The 19298-nt window shown below is 39.3% G+C and overlaps 1 protein-coding gene across 1 annotated transcript in view; it reads right to left on the bottom strand.

Moving 5' to 3' along the window:
* SLIT3 (slit guidance ligand 3) overlaps positions 1-19298 on the bottom strand; it is a 531568-nt gene that overhangs the window by 50654 nt on the left and 461616 nt on the right. Inside the window, exons 28-29 of the mRNA XM_027810336.2 lie at positions 11880-11977; positions 4977-5116 (exon numbers count right to left, since the gene is read on the bottom strand). Coding sequence (XP_027666137.1) covers positions 4977-5116; positions 11880-11977 — 238 coding nt within the window. The remainder of the gene's footprint in view (positions 1-4976; positions 5117-11879; positions 11978-19298) is intronic.

Raw genomic sequence — 19298 nt, 5'->3', positions numbered from 1 at the left:
AGGATCCTTAGCAAAACCTGAAATATTTACCAGTTTTGTTGTGTGTAAGCACTACATAGTCCTGCTTCTGCCTAAAATCAAACAGATGGGAGAAAAGGAAAAATTACAGCAAACAAAACGAAATACACCAGCAAGTAAAGCATAAACCCCTTTAAAGTGTGTAGTATATGTTTGGTACAGCCTGTTTGGTCCTTTAGCTATGTTTGGACACCTCTTCAAGTGAAAGCACAGAGGACAGCGGGACGGAGGGAAGGATCTCTTTTTGGAGGTACAGAATCCTGTATTTGAATCTAGAACTATAAGCAAAGCAGTGATGGCTCTCGAGAACACCTATGACAGTAGTGAACAGAAAAAAACGAATGAAAGGGAGAAATGGTATGAATTTTGTCCTACATTTCTAAGCCACAAAGCTAGGGAGACAGTGGAATGTTTATATTGATAGCTGGAGATAGAACATGTTAAAGCCAACAAGAGAAAAACTAGAAAAAATACAAAAAAGGAAATGAATTGGGGTGACTGACCTAACTCATAGCTTTCTCTTTCGAGGTTCTTATGTATGTTTCTTTTTTAAGAGAAGGAAAACCTTCAAAGCAGTAAGAAGCAGCTGTAATCTATGAAGGGGTCCCACCAGGCTGTAAACCAGCCCACAGACTGCTCAGGCTTTACAGCTGGCTGGACTTTGGGTACACAATTTTCCTGGAGGAAATACATGTTTATAATTTAGCTTCAGGATTAAAATAACCAGTCAGGGAGAGGAAAAAAATAAGACAACAGCTGACAATAAAAGCCATCAGGACTCTGCTACACAGTGTAAGTATTGGTTTGGTTATGTAAATACAACCAACAAACATTGAAAATACTGACTTTTAAGAATGCTGAAGAAACCTGGTGGTGCAGGTAAGGGCTTGAATCTTTTTTACAGCAATCAGCCATCTGCCTATCCCCCCTTCCCAGTTTCACCTTCTTTAACTTATGCTTCATAGAATCCATTTGTATTTCCACAATGTTTTAAAGTTATTACATGGAAAGGAACTAGGAAGGATGTTACTGTGACTGTGGGTCATTTTTTGGTGTGTTGTTTTTGTGGGGTTTTTTATATGAGAGTGAAATGGAGCTGGAGTGTGGGAAATTCGTTGCCTCAGCAGTCACTTAACAAATCGGCCATTTTTTACCTACTTTGAGTAGGGGAAAAAACTGTCAAAGAATTTTAAAGGAAAACACTACAAAAACTTATTAATTGAAGAAAGATCTTTGGCTTTCACTATTCCAACCAATGAAAGCAAAATTTATGCATCATTATTGGGGATATTGTTTCCTAAAAAGGCTACAACAAGTAAAGCTAGACAGACAGAAGATAAAGCAGGAAAATACCAAGGTACGGAAAAAACCCAAACCCTGGATACTGCAACTCTGTCAATAGCCAACATTTCCAACACATGCATTTTTAATTTGCATTTCATTTAGGAACATAAGATTTACTGTCATGATTTAACTATTAGTCAACTAAACCAAGGGGGATTCTAAATATTTCTTACAGGACAACACACATAAATGTGTGTTGTAATACACAAGAGCATTTATTTCATACATGCAGTGCTTACTGTAATATCATTGCATTCTTACAAGTATTATGGCATCCAAGACCAAAAGATTGATGAGGGATTCAGATTACCTACTTCACAGTGCTACCAGAGCCTGCCTGCCTCTACAGTCAGGAAAAGAAGGAATCTGCAAGAGCTGTGCTGGGCACCTTTAACTAACAGCCTGAATGTTGCTCAAGACATCACAGATTATCAGTACAGAAACATCTAGTCTGATCTTCAGTGTAACACAGACCACTCTAGAAGTAACTTGTGTTTTAAAAAAGCATCTGCCAAGAAACCACATTTGTATCTAGAAACAACTCTTGTATAATTACAATGATAAAAATGTATGGTCTGGATTTGTTCAGCCACTAAGGTCAGCCAACGAACCTTTTAAAGAAATTTCTATTCTCCATACAAGCATTTGTGGAAAACAAACAAACAAAAGTTGAAAAAAAAAAGAAAAAGCTTGCTCTGTCTGCCTACTCTTTGTTAAGCCAGTTAAGTTTTTTCTTGAGATCTTCAACATGTATTCTCAATTCCACAATGTTTTTTTTTTTATGTTTCACCTCTAATCCTCTTTCTCACCTCTCAACTTGGTCCTTGAATTCTGAACAACAGAACTAAGTATAATATTTGGGCACAAGAAGAAGATATATTACCTACACTTTCTGTCCTGCTAGATACACCCTGCCTACGGATAGCACAGCCCTTTTAGGCAAAACACCACGCTGTGAGCTCATTGTCCCCCAGACTACTTCACAGGAAAAAGGTTACCCTGGAAAGTACCCTCCACGATCCATTCTTTGTTCATATAAATACAGATAAAATCCATGAAGCAAACACAGTTTGCTAACACAACGTTCAGCACAGCCAGCACCTGACAGGGGGGCAGGCACCTCAGTGCACAAGTCTGAGTACAGGAATAAGTATTCCCAACTCCTCCAGTGACCCGCTTTCTCTCTGAAATATTAACATTCACTATTCTTAGTACATTCAACACCATACTAAAGTAATCTACTTTTTTTTTTTTTTTTAATAGATACTGCCGTAGTAATTTCAGTATTGCTTCAGTATAAAAAGGTTTATTTGAAGACAATATACACAGAGATGCCTTGGACATCACAGGAGACTTCAGTCAAACTCTTTGGTCAATAGATCTCCCTCTTTTCAGGTCAGGCACGCATATCTTTTCAAAGTGCTCCTTCATGACTTGCCTGTTTGCTTCCATGGCATTTCCTTAGCTGCTGTTCATTCAATCAAGCAATTTCAGCTCATGTCCAATTTCTTGTGTTTGGATTCAACTCTTAGAAGACCCTCAAAACCATGGCTCAGATTTTCTTAGCTTATATGTAACTTTTGGTTTGCTGATGACTTCAGTTCTTCCAGCCATTTTCTGCTGTTCCCTGCCTTTCTGCTCTGAGAAGGCCAGGTGTATCTCTCAGGGGTATTTCAGCCCAGCCAGCTGCACTGCAGTCATCCTTCCAGGTGACTGATCAGGTTTGATGAAATATCCCTCTCCAAAATGGAGGCAAAGCAGGTTACAGCAATTCTTTTATCACAGTTCACTAAACTCTTCCCATTTTTAAGCAACACAAACTATTGCAACCCTTTAGATTTCTAATTTAAGCAACACCCCTATTTTTCAAACCTTTTTCACTTATAATTCATATTCTATTTTCCAGAAGTACTTCCTGCTCTTCTTCAAAAATGCAGTTTGTTTCAACTGTAGTCAAAGCTATTGCCTGCACTGTGATAGCAAACGCTTACTGTATGGTATATACAACAGTGTGTATCTCACATTGCAAGACTGGGGTCTAGTATTCAACAAACTCCTGCTCATAACCATAAGCACAGCATGAACAATATTCAGGTTAGGAAAAAAAAAGCGCTGGAAGTCGATTACAAATATTTCAAAACTGATTCTAAAGTATCATATGAGTTCTCTGGCCCCTAGGCAGACTGCCATTTGAGAAGAAATCCCAATCTTTCCTGCCTTTTTGGTCTGGAAAAAAAATAAAACTGCAATATGCCTGAGAAGAGGAAAGCACATTTGCATATATACTGGATTCAGTTCCCTACTAGACATGTCTTTTCTTGGCTGGGCAAATATATTTCCTCTTGTAAATGCAAAGGCTCTGCCTCCTTGTATAGAGTTTTGTTTGAAACCACCCAAGAACAGCTGACATAAATAGTGCACAAGTAAGCACAATGGGCTCAACATCCTATAAGCAAAACTCTTTACTCTGCTAAGCTGCAGTTTTTCAGTTTTTGGCAGAAAGATCATTTTAGGACTCCAATAAATGTACATTCAAGCCATAAGGCTTTTCTCAGCTAAAGATTTACATGGGCCTCCTTTGTATCAGCCACAAAAGTATTTTAAGAGTTTGGAAATTCTAGAAGCTTTCCTCCTGCCTTACTCAGCCACTCAAGCTTGATCCTCATTAAATCCCCCGACATGTAATATATTCCAGTGTACAAGAAGCCCTTCATTACTTCTCCATGCTTAGAAGGTAATAAACCCATTTCAAAGGATGGGAGCAGGAACTGTTGCAGGTGTTTCCTTACCACTCCACGCTGGGCCAGGAAGGCTGTGCTAACACAGTTTGAATAAGCCAACGGTACGCTCCAGTAACGGCTTGGGAAATGGCACTTTTAGGTTCCAGTTAGGAGGGTTTCTGCTCTCGCAGAAGGCTTAGGAAGGAATTTATCTGAAATGCAGGATGGGTGCTGGAGATACTAATTCCGTTTCTAACTCAGTTACCAACTTCTGTCACTGTGGACTTAGCAGGTGACTGCACATCTGCTGGGCTGGGCTCACTGCCATGGGTGCACACTGAAGGCTACAACTGAGCTCACGGTTTATTGTACAGCCTTTGCTTCTTCGCTTGTGAAATGGAGATAATGAATTTAAAAAGCGCATTGTCAAGCTAATTTTCTTTAATAAACGCAGACCTCTGAGATCTCAGGTGAAAGCCACACTCAAAAAGCTATTTTCCAACCATTTGAACAGAAACTTTTCTTTATTTTCCAGGATTCAGAACTGATGTATATCAAACTCAGCTCATGACTGGGAATATTTCTGCAATACATTTTGAGAATGCGCGTGCAGAAGTACAGATTTCTCTGACACCTCAGACCTATGTTTTAATGCATTCTAAAATGAAGCATCAGTATTTTGACTCAGAGAAGTGGCCATTTTTGTGACATGTATGGCAATATTGGTAGAACTAACATCTTGCCAGTAAGACATCCAGGTTGCTTTAAAATGGGACTAGTTTCCTGGTTAATTATATGCTCATGGATAAAGTAAACATGCATTTGGATCCTTCCCTTCAGGCACTGAAGGAACTCCTCATGGATTCCTGTTCTTTGGTTGTGGCCCTTTCTTACCTGTGTAATTAGGAGGGCAGAGACAGACGTAGTTGTTGATCCCATCCACACACGTCGAGTTATTCTCGCAGTCATTGTCTTCACAGTCATCTGGGTTTATTTCACACCTCTCCCCCTCATACCCAAGGAGACAAGAACAGCTTTGGAGAAAGAAAAGAATTAATAAAAAGTTAGCATGGATCTGAAAGGGCAGGAGGTTTGAGGTATAAAACTGAAATTAAAAAATATGAAAGCGCGTTGCTGGAGCCCAATTCACTGCTGCTGTGAAATACAGAGCGCTTTAATCCTATGTGTTTGGTAAAGGATGCAGCCTGATGGTTCATGGGGTCATGTAATTATTTACATGAGACATAAAAGCATCAGCAGGAGACAGCCTCTGTCGTGCTTCCCTTTGCTTTCTTTGTCAAGAACCCTCGCCTTGAACTGAAGTGAGCAACTCCAGGGCAGGAGAGTAAACACTCATCACAATATTCAAATTCTTGGCTTCTCTCTTAATGACTTTGTGAGTATGTGGATACTTGCCTACTGAGGGCTGCACAATCACAGGGCAACTTGGCAGCTTTTAGATAGTTCGCTCTCTTTAAAGAACAACGGCTTGAATTGAATTTACAGACATGAACATTTTCTTCTCATTACCACTTTGTCACTTGTCCAAACAAGAAATGTTTGGGAATGATTGCTTTTACAAGTGCAGTAAGGTTTCAGTACTTCTGCAGCTCCTCCAACATCTATTTGTAGAAGAGCTGATGATGTCTAGATAATTCAACTAAAACACAAACAAACAATGGCAGAGCTAGTAATGGTTCTGTGATGATGTGGACACTAGTGAAGAATAATTGCACTAAATATTTTATCTCACAAGACTCTGATGTATGGTCCCTAGAGGGAGTGTAAGAAACTAAGTGGTTGAAGAATGACTTCAATTTTTTTTCAATCTCCATTTCCTTTCCAGATCTAGACGTTATGGTTGCTAAGAGAACCTTTATATTTTAAACTAGCTGTAAGTGATGAAGAGGTGGAGGACACAATTTTCTTAAAGAGAGTCTAAAAACATGTGTTAAGTGCTCCAGTCATTTCAGTGGCTTCTAAGAAGCCAGCAATGATATTTGAAGTGTCAGTTTTGAACTGTCAGTATTGCTGTTCACTAGTCACAGAAAGTGTGTGCACGGAAGGGAAGGGTTGTTTCAAGTCCCAGTCCAAACTACACATTCACTCAGCTGTTCATTTCCTTTCCCATACAAGTTCTGATGGCAGAAAAGGAACTGAACAAATATAAAGCACTACTGATTGATGAGGATGAAAACCAGAAAGCACCACAGCAGTCACACTAATTGCCATCCATTGATTTCTGGAAACAGGAGAATTTCAATGCAGAGATAGCTGCAGGGTACTTTTTTCAGGTCAGATGGACAAAGTGAACATGGGGTCGTTATCCTCCTTTATGTAGGTGTCATGGAGATGAGGTTGGGAATGCTCTGGAGAAATAGGAGAACTTCAGAATCTGTGAAGAAAACTGCAGCACTTCTGGGCTGGTTGCTCTCAGCATGACATTTGCTTTTCTTCCTCCTGTGTCCATAGACTGAGCAGAGCACCAGGGCTCCCAAGTGAGGTACAGCACAGAGCTCTGCATCTACCCTCAGCAGATCCTAGGTTGGACCCTGAGGATAAGGTTAGATTCTTCATGACATGTGCAACCTCAGAAACTAAGGGAATAACAACTAGGAACAAAAAAGGGTAGGCAATGTGTCTTGAGCCACCACAACAGTAAGATCTTCTAGATGGGTACAGAACAGGCATACAGGTCACATGCTAACAGTCATCTTCACTGAGCTCTGCAGGCACCACAAAAACAGGTCATGAGAGTTAGAAAACCTTCACCATGAATAACCAAGACCAAACTGCCCAAATAAATCCAATTTAGGACACAATAAATCAATAAGAAAGATCTTATTTTCCTGTCTCAATCTCATTATTGCTAATAAAATATGTCCTCTTGCTGACCCTGCAATGATCCAGAGGATCACAGGAGGCAGATAAGAAAGAAAAGCTGGCACACTATCTTTTGTGGCAATGCAACTGTCGGGGAGGGGGTTAAAGACATCTAATTAAATACAGTGACACATTCATCATGTCTCCCCTTTTGATTACAAACCCCCATTTTCAGGGGTTTATAACTCAGCCATAAAAATATGCTCCAGGCTGCAACTTGGCATCCAAGGTCTTGGTTTGGGAGCACAAATTTTTCTCTCCATTTAAAGAAAAGCAACAAGAGTGGCTTTGTGCTGGTTATTTTTATGTGAATATAACACCATTTTCCTTCCACAAAAGGATTGGGACAGCTTGGATGTATGCAATTAAAAATGACATTATTAAATACTATCACAGAAATGGTTCAACTCAGTAGAGTTACCATCAGTAACAATACATATGGGATTGTTAACATACAATTGCTCAGTATTAGGACACATTCCATACTGAAGGAAATGTCAGCATAATTGATGACATTTGGCTACTGGTCCCTATGTATTATAGGGAGTCTTTACATTATTGCTTACATATGATTCTTGATTTTGATTTGCATTCAAAAGTGCCAAATATGAGTACTGAAATTAAAAGATAAAACATACAATTTGGGACCCGGATTGAACTGTATGTTGAAAGAGTTGCAGTTTGGGACTGTTTGTATGTATTTTCCCAGAAAAAGCTTAGAAGAAAAATGAAGTTTGCAGAGTGACTGGAAGGTCATCAAACTTGGGTTCCAGCTGACCGAGAGAGAAAATTAATTCCAGAGACAATGATGAAAACTTTGTATTGACTAAATAGTGAAGCAGTGTGAGACAGCATTTCATTTGGACCTCAGAAACAATGGAGCCATGCAGGAAAGAGCTATTTTCTAAAATGCTGTGATCACATAAAGGTCCAAATTCCCTGTTCCTCCAGTTTAGGGATTTTCTGTTGTGTTGTGTTTTCCTAAAAATAAAGAAATAAATAACTCCTCACTATGCCCATGAAGGCATAAGGGAACACAGAAATTAATGACAAAATTTTGGGGGTAAACTTTTGGAGCTGAAGTATACTAACAGTTTTGTATGATTACTATATTAATATTTTTTTTCATAAACTAATGAAAAAGTTTAGCATCTGTTTATTAAAATAGGCATACATACAGTGTATCACATTTCAAAAAAATCAACTTTTAAATAGAGATAGTAAATTCTTTCAGGAATATTACAGTTTCTCTGTAAAGGAGCTTTTTACATATACATCCCTATGGAGTAGCCTGTAAGTCTGGAAGTGCAATGTTTTTCCTTGAACTAGGCAGAATTAACACCAGGGAGTTAATCAGTTCCAGGATTTTACATTTATAGGGAACTTAAAGTTTGTGCAAAATGCTAAAGAAAATGCTCTGGAAAATGGAGGGGTTTTTATATGGAGAAAAGTTAAAATAATCCAGAGACTTCGTTTCCCAACACTGTAGGTTCTCAAAGATCAGCTGGTTGCCTGTGGCTAAGTGAAGCAGAGCTGACAGCTCTGCCTCCTTCGTCAAAGTCTCACTCACAGACATGCTAAATGTCCAGGACATGCCTGATTGACTATATATTTTTTTTTTATCAGTCTCAATAAGCACTTTTTTTGGCAACCTTTTGTCAACGAAGACAGATCAGATTAGAATAAGCAATTCAAAGGGAGGAAGAACTTAATGTTTCTAATCCTCTGAGCCTCATGATGTCACTTAACTGTTCTTTAATACAGAAGTTGCCCCTACCTGAAAAAAGAGAATGTGAATATTACTCTGAATTGAAAAAGGTGCAAGGATAAAGGATACCACGAAGGACTGAAGAACTCCAGCTGAACCTTTGCCCTTTGCTGTCCCACCAGGACCTGCTATTACAAGAAATCCGTGTGCCTCAATCCCCTGCTGCTGCAAGCCCTAGTGGGTACCAGGCACAGCAGGCGAGTCAGGCTGGAATCTCAGTCATAACTATGAATTTCCTGTCTTTGCCTCGGGACATCACCCTCTTAGCATTATTTAAAAGGTAATTTTCTTGTCTAAGGCTACAGAAACTTGAGAGTTAAACTGCTTGGCATTTCATAGGGAGAGAGCTTTGGCTTAAGTTTCCTTTTTACAAGAGTAAAGATTTGACAAGTTTGGCAGCAGAGCTTGTGTATGAATTTATTTCCCTAGGGAAGAGAATATACAGAAGATATAATTTCTTTTACAGGCCACACAACAGAAGAATCCAAGGAGGCCTCTGATGAAAAGGTTTTTGACATCCGCTTCCTCACAGCATATAATCTAAGGCAACATTTTCCCATCTTGATGAACATAATTTATATGCACGTAACTCTGACTGCTGCCATCCAACGGAGAGGAGATATCTCACCAAAAAACCTCAAGCCAACCAACCAACCAACCAACTTCAATCTCAAAATGTTTCTTTTTCTTTCCTGTTTCTGACTGTTCCATCCCCACACCACATTTCTCTACAACGTGCTAAAGCTCCACGCCCTGCTTCTCCACAGCAGCTGGGTCTATGGTCTGACTGAATTAAAAACACAGAGAGAAAACAGAGCAATGCACAAGCTGAACATTGAATTTTATAAAGCAAGATTTTGACGAGATATGGGTTTTCGGGTCTTTTATTAGACCAACTGAAACTATATAAATAACTATAAAGGCAGAAACCCTCCCTAAAAAGCCTCAAATGTTGTTAAGCAACAAAACCACCCCTGCAGTTTAATAAAGGATCTCAAAAATGACGTTAATTTGGAACTGAAGCAAAGCCTCTGAATTTGTAATTGAGACTTCATGAGAACAATGCAGAAGTAGTTTTCATTTTAGGTCATTCAGAACTTTTTACTTTCTACTATAGAAGAAAACAAAAATGCTAAAGAAAAACCTGATCTAAAATATAAGCTGAAGCCTTTCATTCTATTATTATGGATATTAAATGATTTACTAGCACATTTTTAGTATCAGCTAGATTTTTGAAAAATGAGTACTGAGTGACAAAACTCAGATATTCTAATGTGGTACAATTTTGCTTTGGCATAAGCTGGGAAAAGTTATCTAAACAGTATTACATGAGGGTGACCAGAAGGGAACCTGAACTGAAGACCACTAAACCTTTATTTCTCTCAAGCAGAAACTGAACCTGAACTTTTACTCCAGAAATTGCTGGGCCTGCTAAAACACGAATCAAGAAGAGGCATGTCAGTGGTTGGAGCAAAACCTAGGAGTTCTGTCAAGCAGCAAGACCAGTTGTGCATGCTGAGATCTGCAGAGCCTCCTCATCCTCTCCCACCACCACGCACCAGCATGACCCTACAAACACATCTCTACTCAGATGCGCTCTTCTACTCTGCTCACAGCCTTGGCAAAGGTGCTCAAGCTGAGCTCTAAACTGTACCTCATGGAGACATGGCTATGTGGTTTACTCCTGTTCTCCCTAGCTGGAAAGCTTCAGATTGTTACTCATAACAGAGCCTGACAGTGTCCCTTCATCCCCATCAACCTCCATTTCTCCATTGCAATATCATCAGTGTCCTGTATCCAGCATGTGCTATTTATCTTTCTGTAAGGGGGAGATTCTTGGGGGTGGGCGGGCACAGAGCCAGAGAGAAGCTTTGGGGCATTTCTTCCATTGTTTGCTTCCCCAGTCATCCTACCAACAGGGCAAAATGGAAGCTCTTCTGTGCTTCATTCCTACACGAGGGATTTGGGGAGTCAAAAGGAAGCCACAGTGTTTTTCTGGAAATATCAAAGGCATCCTACCACTGGTCGGGGAACAGGAGGAGGGTGCTAACCTCCCACTGCACCTGAAGTCCTGTCAGTCACCCAGACTTTCACCTGGTCCTTTCTATTTTGAAAAAATCCTATTTTCTGACATCAGATGATATGGGTTTGCTGACTTGGTTAACAAACAGTTAACCTCAGTTGGAACGGTCCTAATCACAGCTGAAACCAAACTGGAATCAAACTGAAAGAATGTACTGGTTTGACTCCCAGCTTACACCATTTATAAACCTTGCAATTCTTTGTCTCCATCCAGCTGTCATTGATAAGAAGCTATATATATCAGAGAAGACAAAACAGAAGACTCAGTAATGTGTAAAAGCTTTTAAAAGTGAGGCTTTCATATATGCAATTGAAACAACAGCATGGTGTACTTTTGTATGTATTTTGTTCAAGAAACAGCATAAATACTAAGGAGCAAATCTATGAAGGTTTCAGCAACTCTTTTTTTTTTTTTTAAATTTTCTATCAATTTTAATGACAACTAGTGGCCAAAGCCTCAAACTTGTATTTTCTTAGCTGTAGAACAGTGTCTGTGCCAGCACAAATCTCCCAGTTACCGCACGAAAATTTCTGGGCTTCTCTTGGAGTATCCCCACCTATACTGCGTCTTTCTTATATAGGAAAACTGAAATCCTTAATGTCCAGCTGCAAAAGTTATTCTCTTGCAGGCACAATGCTCAAGATGTGGCAATCTCTTCATGTCTTTTAATTGTTTCTTTAAAGCCTGCTTGTCTACAAGATTCTTCAGTATAAAAAACATTTTGCATCTGGTTGTCAAGCAACAGTTGCTTACTTTACTAATACAAGAAAGGGTCTATGTGAGTTTGAAATGCCCCAAGGAAAATTAGCATACAGATAACACAGTGCAGATCAGGGAGACCACTCAAAATAGTTCTTAAGGGTATATTCCATTATGAGAAAATAAGGAGGCCTGTTTCAGAGGAAACAACATGTCACACGAATGAAACCAGATTAATAAGTTTGTATGGCAAATAGAAGTGTCACATGCAGCAGCTTCTATAAAGTAGCTATTACAGTTCATTAATGCAAAGTAGAAACATTTAATTTTACTATCTCATTTAAAATGAGCTTTGGGTTACTACCTGAATCCATCTTTATTTGCCTCGGTGAGGTGGCAGGTCCCTCCATTCTGACATGGATTTTGAATGCACGCATTAATGGGCACACTGCAGTCTCGGCCCTATTTGGGAAAATTCAAAAGAAACAATGTTAGTAAGACTCACATCATCTGAATCAACTTCTCTTGCTCCCTCTCCCTACTGGTGGCACCATTTACAGGAGGTCTGTGGTCTTCAGACCCTTTGCATCACCTTATGTTCTTTATTGATGGTCAGACATTTTTATCATTTAGGTGAGAATCTGGGCAGGGCAACTGTTCTGACCAACGGGACTGGTGGGTACCTTGGTATCATTCCATTTTCAAGATTTTAGTTGCCTCTTTCATTTGGCTGTTTTAAAGAAACACCTGGTTTCATCATTACTCTAACACACTTTAATCTCTAATGTTAGTTATAATGAAAAGAATTAATCATGACCAAAGGTAAGTAGAAGGCCACACACAGTCAGGACAAGACCACAGTCAGCACTCATTCAACCGCATTTACCAGGTGCTCAGTTAAACACTGCAACAGTACACCATCACCATACTCATTACTACGCTTCGTCCAAACCTAAAGGGGAAAATTCGTTTTTATTGTGGGAACTGAGTTTGAATTTCTGTACAGAACACACCGAATCCTGCTTGAGATGTCATCATTGAGTCAGTCCCCTTCTTAAAGATTGCCCTAAAATATACATCAGTCCCAGCTGACCTTCATGAGCTTGAACAACCTCCACTGTTACAAACTGAGTTTTTATTGGCTCTTCAAGGCATAGAGATATTTCTCTGGTCATTATATGCTGCTGATTATAACAAGCTATTTGCAAAATCAGCAAATATATCAAAGAGCTTGGTCTTGCTTTTCAGTTACTCACACAGTAGGGTGGAGTAAAGACACCTGAAAGCCTCAATACTCAAGGGATCTGTGCAATCACAAGAAGTTCAAGAGATCGCTCTACTCTTCCTACAGAGGATCCCGTTAGCAGTGGCCCTCTGCCAGCTCACCTACTGGAAAGCTGATATATGACTGCAATCAGGATGAGAAAAATATCTCAGGAGATACATTAATTTAATCAAGGTCTCTGGGTTATTTTGCCTTGGCTTAAAAAACATTATTTACATTGTACTTTAGAGGAATAACAATGGCAAACTACTTGTACGTTTCTAAAAAAGAGGGCAGATGCCAACCCATGACATCGCTTCCTAACAGCTGTAACTTTTCTGCGTCGATATTGAACACTACCCTACCACCGCCAACTTTCCTTGCTGACAACACTCATCAGAAGTCATTCCTTTCTCCACTGAATTTTCAACAGCTTCCAACCCTTTTCAGACTGAACCTACTCAGTGTGATGTACTGGAGCAGTGGCACTCAGACAGATTCTATAGTCTCATTTTTTTATGATGGCCATGTTGCCAAAATGAAGCATCTTGATGCCTCAGCCATATGCTGCACATGGCAGCATCTATTGCTAGTTGTTTTTCCACCTAGCTTTGAGACTTTGTTGCTCCCACTTCAGATATACTATTACATTTGAATTAAGAGTGGACTTTGAGAAGCCTAACACTGTACCTGGCAGATACCTGACAACAATTTAGTTGCAGCAGGATGAATGCAGTGGGGTTAGAAAAGGCATAGAAAAGGACTACCAAAATGTTCAAGGGGATGGAGCAACTACTTTAGAAGATGATACTACAAAGGCTAGGACTCTGTAGTCTGGAGAAAAGAAAACTGATGGGGGTGATATGATTGAGGCTTACAAAATCATGGAGGTGGTGAATGCAGAATTGGTCACACGCTAAATCCCTCAGCAGTAGAGGGACACTTAGTGATGTTACAAGACAAGCTTAATACTGCTAAAAGAAAATCCTTCTTCCAAAGCATGAACTTCTGGGATGTTTTTGCCACAAGAGGTTGCAAAGTCAGACAGTATAAAAGCCATTAGACAAATTCATGTACAACAGATCCAAATCAGGTATGAAAGGCAATAGGCAGACATTGACATCTCTAGTTGGATGATTGGTGGGCATTGGGAGAACTGGAGAGGAGCGGTGGCCAGGCTTGTGTACTCTCCTCAAACAGCAAGGATTTGCTGCTGCTCCTTTGAGAGACAGAATGCTGCAGTAAATTCACTACAGCCAATTATGGCATTTCTCATGGTGTTATGTCAAGTTGTCTGAAAAGCTTATTAGGCTCTCAAGAAGGAAAAACATTCCCTACCTGTTTTTCAAAAGAACCTAGCTGCTCCCTGAACCAAGACTGCACAGCTTTGTGCATTAGAAGGGAACACATCTCTCAGAAAACCCACACCAGGATGGGCTTGATCAGTCTGTCTATGGCTGCATACCTGTTTGGGAAATCCTGCTCTTGAGCGAAGGACACATAGGCTGGTGACCTCTATCTAACCCTTGTTAATCATTGCCCGCCTCTCTCTTACCTCCCACATTGATCAGAAGTGCATGCTCAGCTCTTGACTAGTGTGCTCATTTCCAGCAATGTGCCCAGCCTGGAGGTGACAAGCCAGCAGGACAAGGAGTGTGTGGGTTCTGTGACAGCTCAAGCTACATTCATGATTTAAGTACTGTATAAAAACTAGAAACAAACTTAATTTGTCTCTGGAGTGCTTATCTTGAACTGGTGCAACCTCAATTAAGCCTAATCAAGGCATTAAAAAACCCAGGCCAGCTTCTAAGTGTGAACTTTGCTATAGAGTTCATTCAATCTGGTCTGTCTGCTCACGGTGCTAGGCTCGTCCATTCACACCATACAGTTCAGTCCTCCAAATACCACTGAAAGCTTCAGTATTTTGTCAGGTAGGACATATTGCCATCGTACTGTGAGAAGAACTGAGACACACAGTAATTATATTTCTGTCCAACACCACAGAGGAGCTTTGTTACAGAAATGGGAAAGCTGTATTTCTTGAGGCTCTGTCCCCAGCCCTCCCCTAAGAGAGGAGCACCAGCTTTGCATTTTAAAATCTGTGCAAATACAAGGAAACAGGGACATCCTTTTCCTTGGTTGAATCAGAAGAGAAACATTTTCAAAAAGCAACAGAAATACCTGGCCCCCTGCCTCACTGTGAGTTCATTCCCCCAACAGCAGTTCAGGCAGCATGCAAAGACCTCACCCAAGACCTGGCAGAGAGGGTTTCTGCTTCATCCCCGCGGCATTTGCCAAGCAGCCTGTCCTTCTCCATTTGAAATCCTGAGCCCCCAAATGTCTCTGGGAAGAATTGGGAAAGCGCCGAAGGGAAGCTCATGCAGGTTTTATTTTGGCACCATGTGGTCCGCAGCACTTCACGGATACGAGCCATGCAGCATTAACACTAATCCGCTGCCACCCTTCTGCAACATTGCCTGTGTTCTGTCCATCTGTGTTGTGAAGCCTGTGTGTTTACCATGTTATCCTAGTGAAGCTGGAAGACGTAATTTTTTGTATTTCCAAGATCACAAATACTTTTCCTGTGTTCCTGTAGTATTGACTATTTTATAGATACTTCACTAACATCAGTTACTTCTGTTTCACATGAACTCCTCATCCCTGTATCACTAAAATATTAAACCCTCTGCAGATAAGCAAAGCAGAAACCACAGCATCTGTTTTTCTGAAGGTTTTTGTCACAGTTGAACACTGTTTAAAACAGTTACATCACTTCTACTGTTGTTACTTGGATAATTTTGAATGTTCTTGTAAAAATTTAATAAAGATAAATGTTAAAATAAGAGCAAGGCATTTTCAGTCTCTCTCATGGCACATGAAATTTCTCATGACTTAGACACAGCTCTCATTTTTGTACTGAACATGGCTGAATTATTGGCTTCTTGGGCCTTAGGCACCATGGAAACCAATTAGTATGTGTTGCTGAATCAGACTTAATTACAACACTAAGTTGCTATGTGGCTTTAGGAAAATGAGAGTCTCTCTGACTCAGTTTACTCATTGTAATAAATGGGCAAACAGCACTTAATCCTTCTCTGAGGATTATCTTCTCTGAGTTGACTTTATCAGTAACACACTGAGAGCCAACAAAACAAGTACAATTTCTTGAACACAGAAGACTGTGAAAAACAAAGAATTGTGAAAGGAGAGAAGCTGCATAAAACATTGGTACTAATTAATCTACAGCAAAGCAAGGCCATTTTATTTCTGTATAAGACTGTCACTACCCAGAAGAGCCTAAAGACATTCCAGAAACATCTTTCAAATGAATAATGCAATTCTCTAGTCTCAATTTACAGTAAGACTGTTCTTACTGGAAAAATGGAATTGCTGTCAAGCATCACTAACATTAATTTATCTGTGAGTTGGGAAAAACTCTTTGAATTACATTCCCTGGAAATAACTATTGTTACAAAGGAGAATATTGTACATTTGCTTCAAGACTAAAGAGCCTTTTAATGAAGGCTGAATCAGAAAAGGAGGTGCAGACTTTGTTTCAAGGACAGGCGAGAAGACACAACTGTCTCAGCAATTCACAGAACGAGGATGAAGGTCCCTTTGTGTGCGATATTTTATTTCTAGAGCTTTTTTAAGCTGCAATAAAATTTTCTCTAGTTCAATAGGAAAGCATCAGATCCAAAACACTTTTATACATTTTCTCTCATCTTCTGTAGAAGAGGAAAGGTTTAGGTGCTGAAACAAAATTTCTGCAACTAATCAGACGACATGTACGTTCAGAGTCCAGCTGCCTTTTTAAATCTGAAGTACCTCAGCTGGTCCAGATTTTATTTGGGCTGCTCCAGCTCCATATTTCAGTGAATGAGAACAGAAACTATCCACCATGCTTAGAAAGTGTCAGTTCTTCATTTCATACTCAACAGTAATTAACCGTACTGGGCATTAGTGTATATACAAGCTGTTCCTTGGTACCGCTGTGCCAAATTCCAGCCTTTACAAGTATCCAATACTGGAAAACATTACATCATCATTAGTAAAACACCCAAGAACAAGTAGCAAAAACTAGTAAGACCCTCAGCAGGAAGAACAAAGGACAATATGATAAAAAAAGCACTCATCTGTTTTGACACCATTTCAACCACTGCAATGATTTTTTTTTTAATTAATTTTCACAAATCAGTATTGTCTATGGAGACTGAAAGCTTCATTCAAGATCACATGGCACATATTTGACCTCTGACCATTTTAATGTGTTCTTTCACCTGTTTCTAATAGGAGTGGGCACCTATTAGAGGTGGCAGCATGGAGCTTGCCACAAGCACAAGGTATAAACTCCCTGGTGTATAAAACTATCCCTGCTGACTGCAGCAGAAACATGATCCAGCCCATGATGAAGGCACCTGCAGACACGCAGAATTCTATCCAAGTTTGATGGTTTGTGAATAAGGAGACCTCTTTCCAGCCTTGTTCAATGACTACAATGTTTTAAAGCATGCTGGAAAAATGAGCTATACAAAAGAAATACTGAAGTTTATTCCTGTTGAAAACAATATACGATACATTCATAGTAAGATTTATTTAGATGGTATATGTAGAGAACAGATGGTAGCATTCATGTGTTTAGTAAAAATACTAGATGAAGACAAATGTAGTTGATAAAGACTTTAAATTAAGAACTAGGAAATTTTCATAAACAACTTAATTATCAAGCTCTAAATAACAGCTAAAGCTTTTCGGGAAATCAGAATTACCAGCTACAAAGATACTATATTGCAAACCTAGTCCTTTACCTTCCTAATCGTGGAAGGAATGTATCTGCATCCAACTCTCAGTCTCACAAACATTTATACACTTGTCTTATGGGTGTCCTGCTTAGATATTAATAAGCGGTCATTAAGGGAAAAGGCTAGGTAAATCTTCCACTTCATGCTAGGCTTGAAGGAAAATTCACAGAAAGAGAAACAGAGAAGTACACTGTGTTCCATAAGTGTGTATTCAGGAATGATATTCAAACCTACAAGTATCTGCCAGCTTTAAAATTTTAACCTCCTAATGTTAAGAAATTAAGAAAAATTGACATTTACAGCCACTCTGCTTCCACAGAGCTTGGGAAGTATTTTATTAAACACAGTCTTCTGAAAAATTCTGGCGTATGCTGATTTCTTGAGTATTAAAAGTACATCTGTGCATGCCAGTGGGACTCGTTCTTATATTCAGACCTGCAAAGGACTAATAGCAGAGTGAAGGGCTAAATGTGTGTAAACAAGTTGTGATTCCTGATACTTGTTATAAAAGAATGAGATGAGAAGAGGGGAAGAAAAAACATACAGAAATAATAGAAGACAGACACTCAGCACAGAAAAAGAATTCAGTTGGAACTCCTGAATAGATTTTTTCACTTTAGTTTTGCTTCTTTCACGCTTAGTGAAGTGAGAACTATGATCAAAGGTTTTCCTAAAGTTATGGCATACAGCTATCCAATAAGGTATAAACTGATGCTACAGTCTTTTACCTAGTGGCATCTTTACCAGTGTCTTCCTTCACCTTTTCAAACCTTTATCTCTTTGTCATAAATAGTGAAAATTGGAGAGTAAACTGAAATATTTCCAGGGCAGGAAGGGAAAGAGATGTCTCATGAACAAAGTTTTATCACATAAGCCTCAATTCCACTAGAAAATTAAGCTAGGAAGTAAGCACGAGGTATTCAGCAACTCGTCTATAATAAATATATTTAGCAGCCATAAATACAAAGGAGAAACAAGAATAATTTTGCATAACTGACCAAGGAAACACTCGCCACGAATTCAGTTACACAGCCCATACACCAAGTTAAAAGTTCATTAGGAAAAATTCTCTCAAGTGTATTTCAGAGCCTTTCATTGCAAAGAAACCCAGCATTTGCTATAATGACATTGTGAAAAGTAAAACATTTATGTGTACTGCAAAACTTAAAGCAAGTTACAAATGTTAGGACACCATTTTATGCTAATTGCGGCATGAAGGACTTGATGGATACCTCGGTGATAACTGCAAACACAGACAACTTTGTGAAAGGGATACTTCAAACAATTAGAGATGCTGCAAACTGAGTGAAGAATGAAACTAACCTTAAAATATAAAATTAATCTAAAATCCTTTTGCAAGAAGGGCTAAAAAATACGGCACTTGGAATTTACAATGGAACCATTTTAAACTCATTTCCTAATTGATTGCACTGATATTAAGAGATACGTAGACAGCTTACACACTGATATCTATATACAGCAGTCTGAAACTCTTTAGTAGATCCAAGTGATACTGTTCCCTTGTTTATGCTCTTTCTGGCCATGGACATAATGGCTAAGCCTCAATCTGGAAAAGATGTAGATGACGTTCATTGGCAAGGTCAAACAACTACAAGAGCTGGCAGGGTGTATGTTAGATCCATCTGTTTAGGCATATATACAAATTATTTGGCAAGGCATGGATAATACCACAGTAATTTTGGATCAGATTGCTTTT

The sequence above is a fragment of the Falco cherrug genome, chromosome 8 (genome assembly GCF_023634085.1).
Source record: "Falco cherrug isolate bFalChe1 chromosome 8, bFalChe1.pri, whole genome shotgun sequence".
Lineage (NCBI taxonomy): Eukaryota > Metazoa > Chordata > Aves > Falconiformes > Falconidae > Falco > Falco cherrug.
This window is presented reverse-complemented; position numbering and strand designations above follow the sequence as displayed.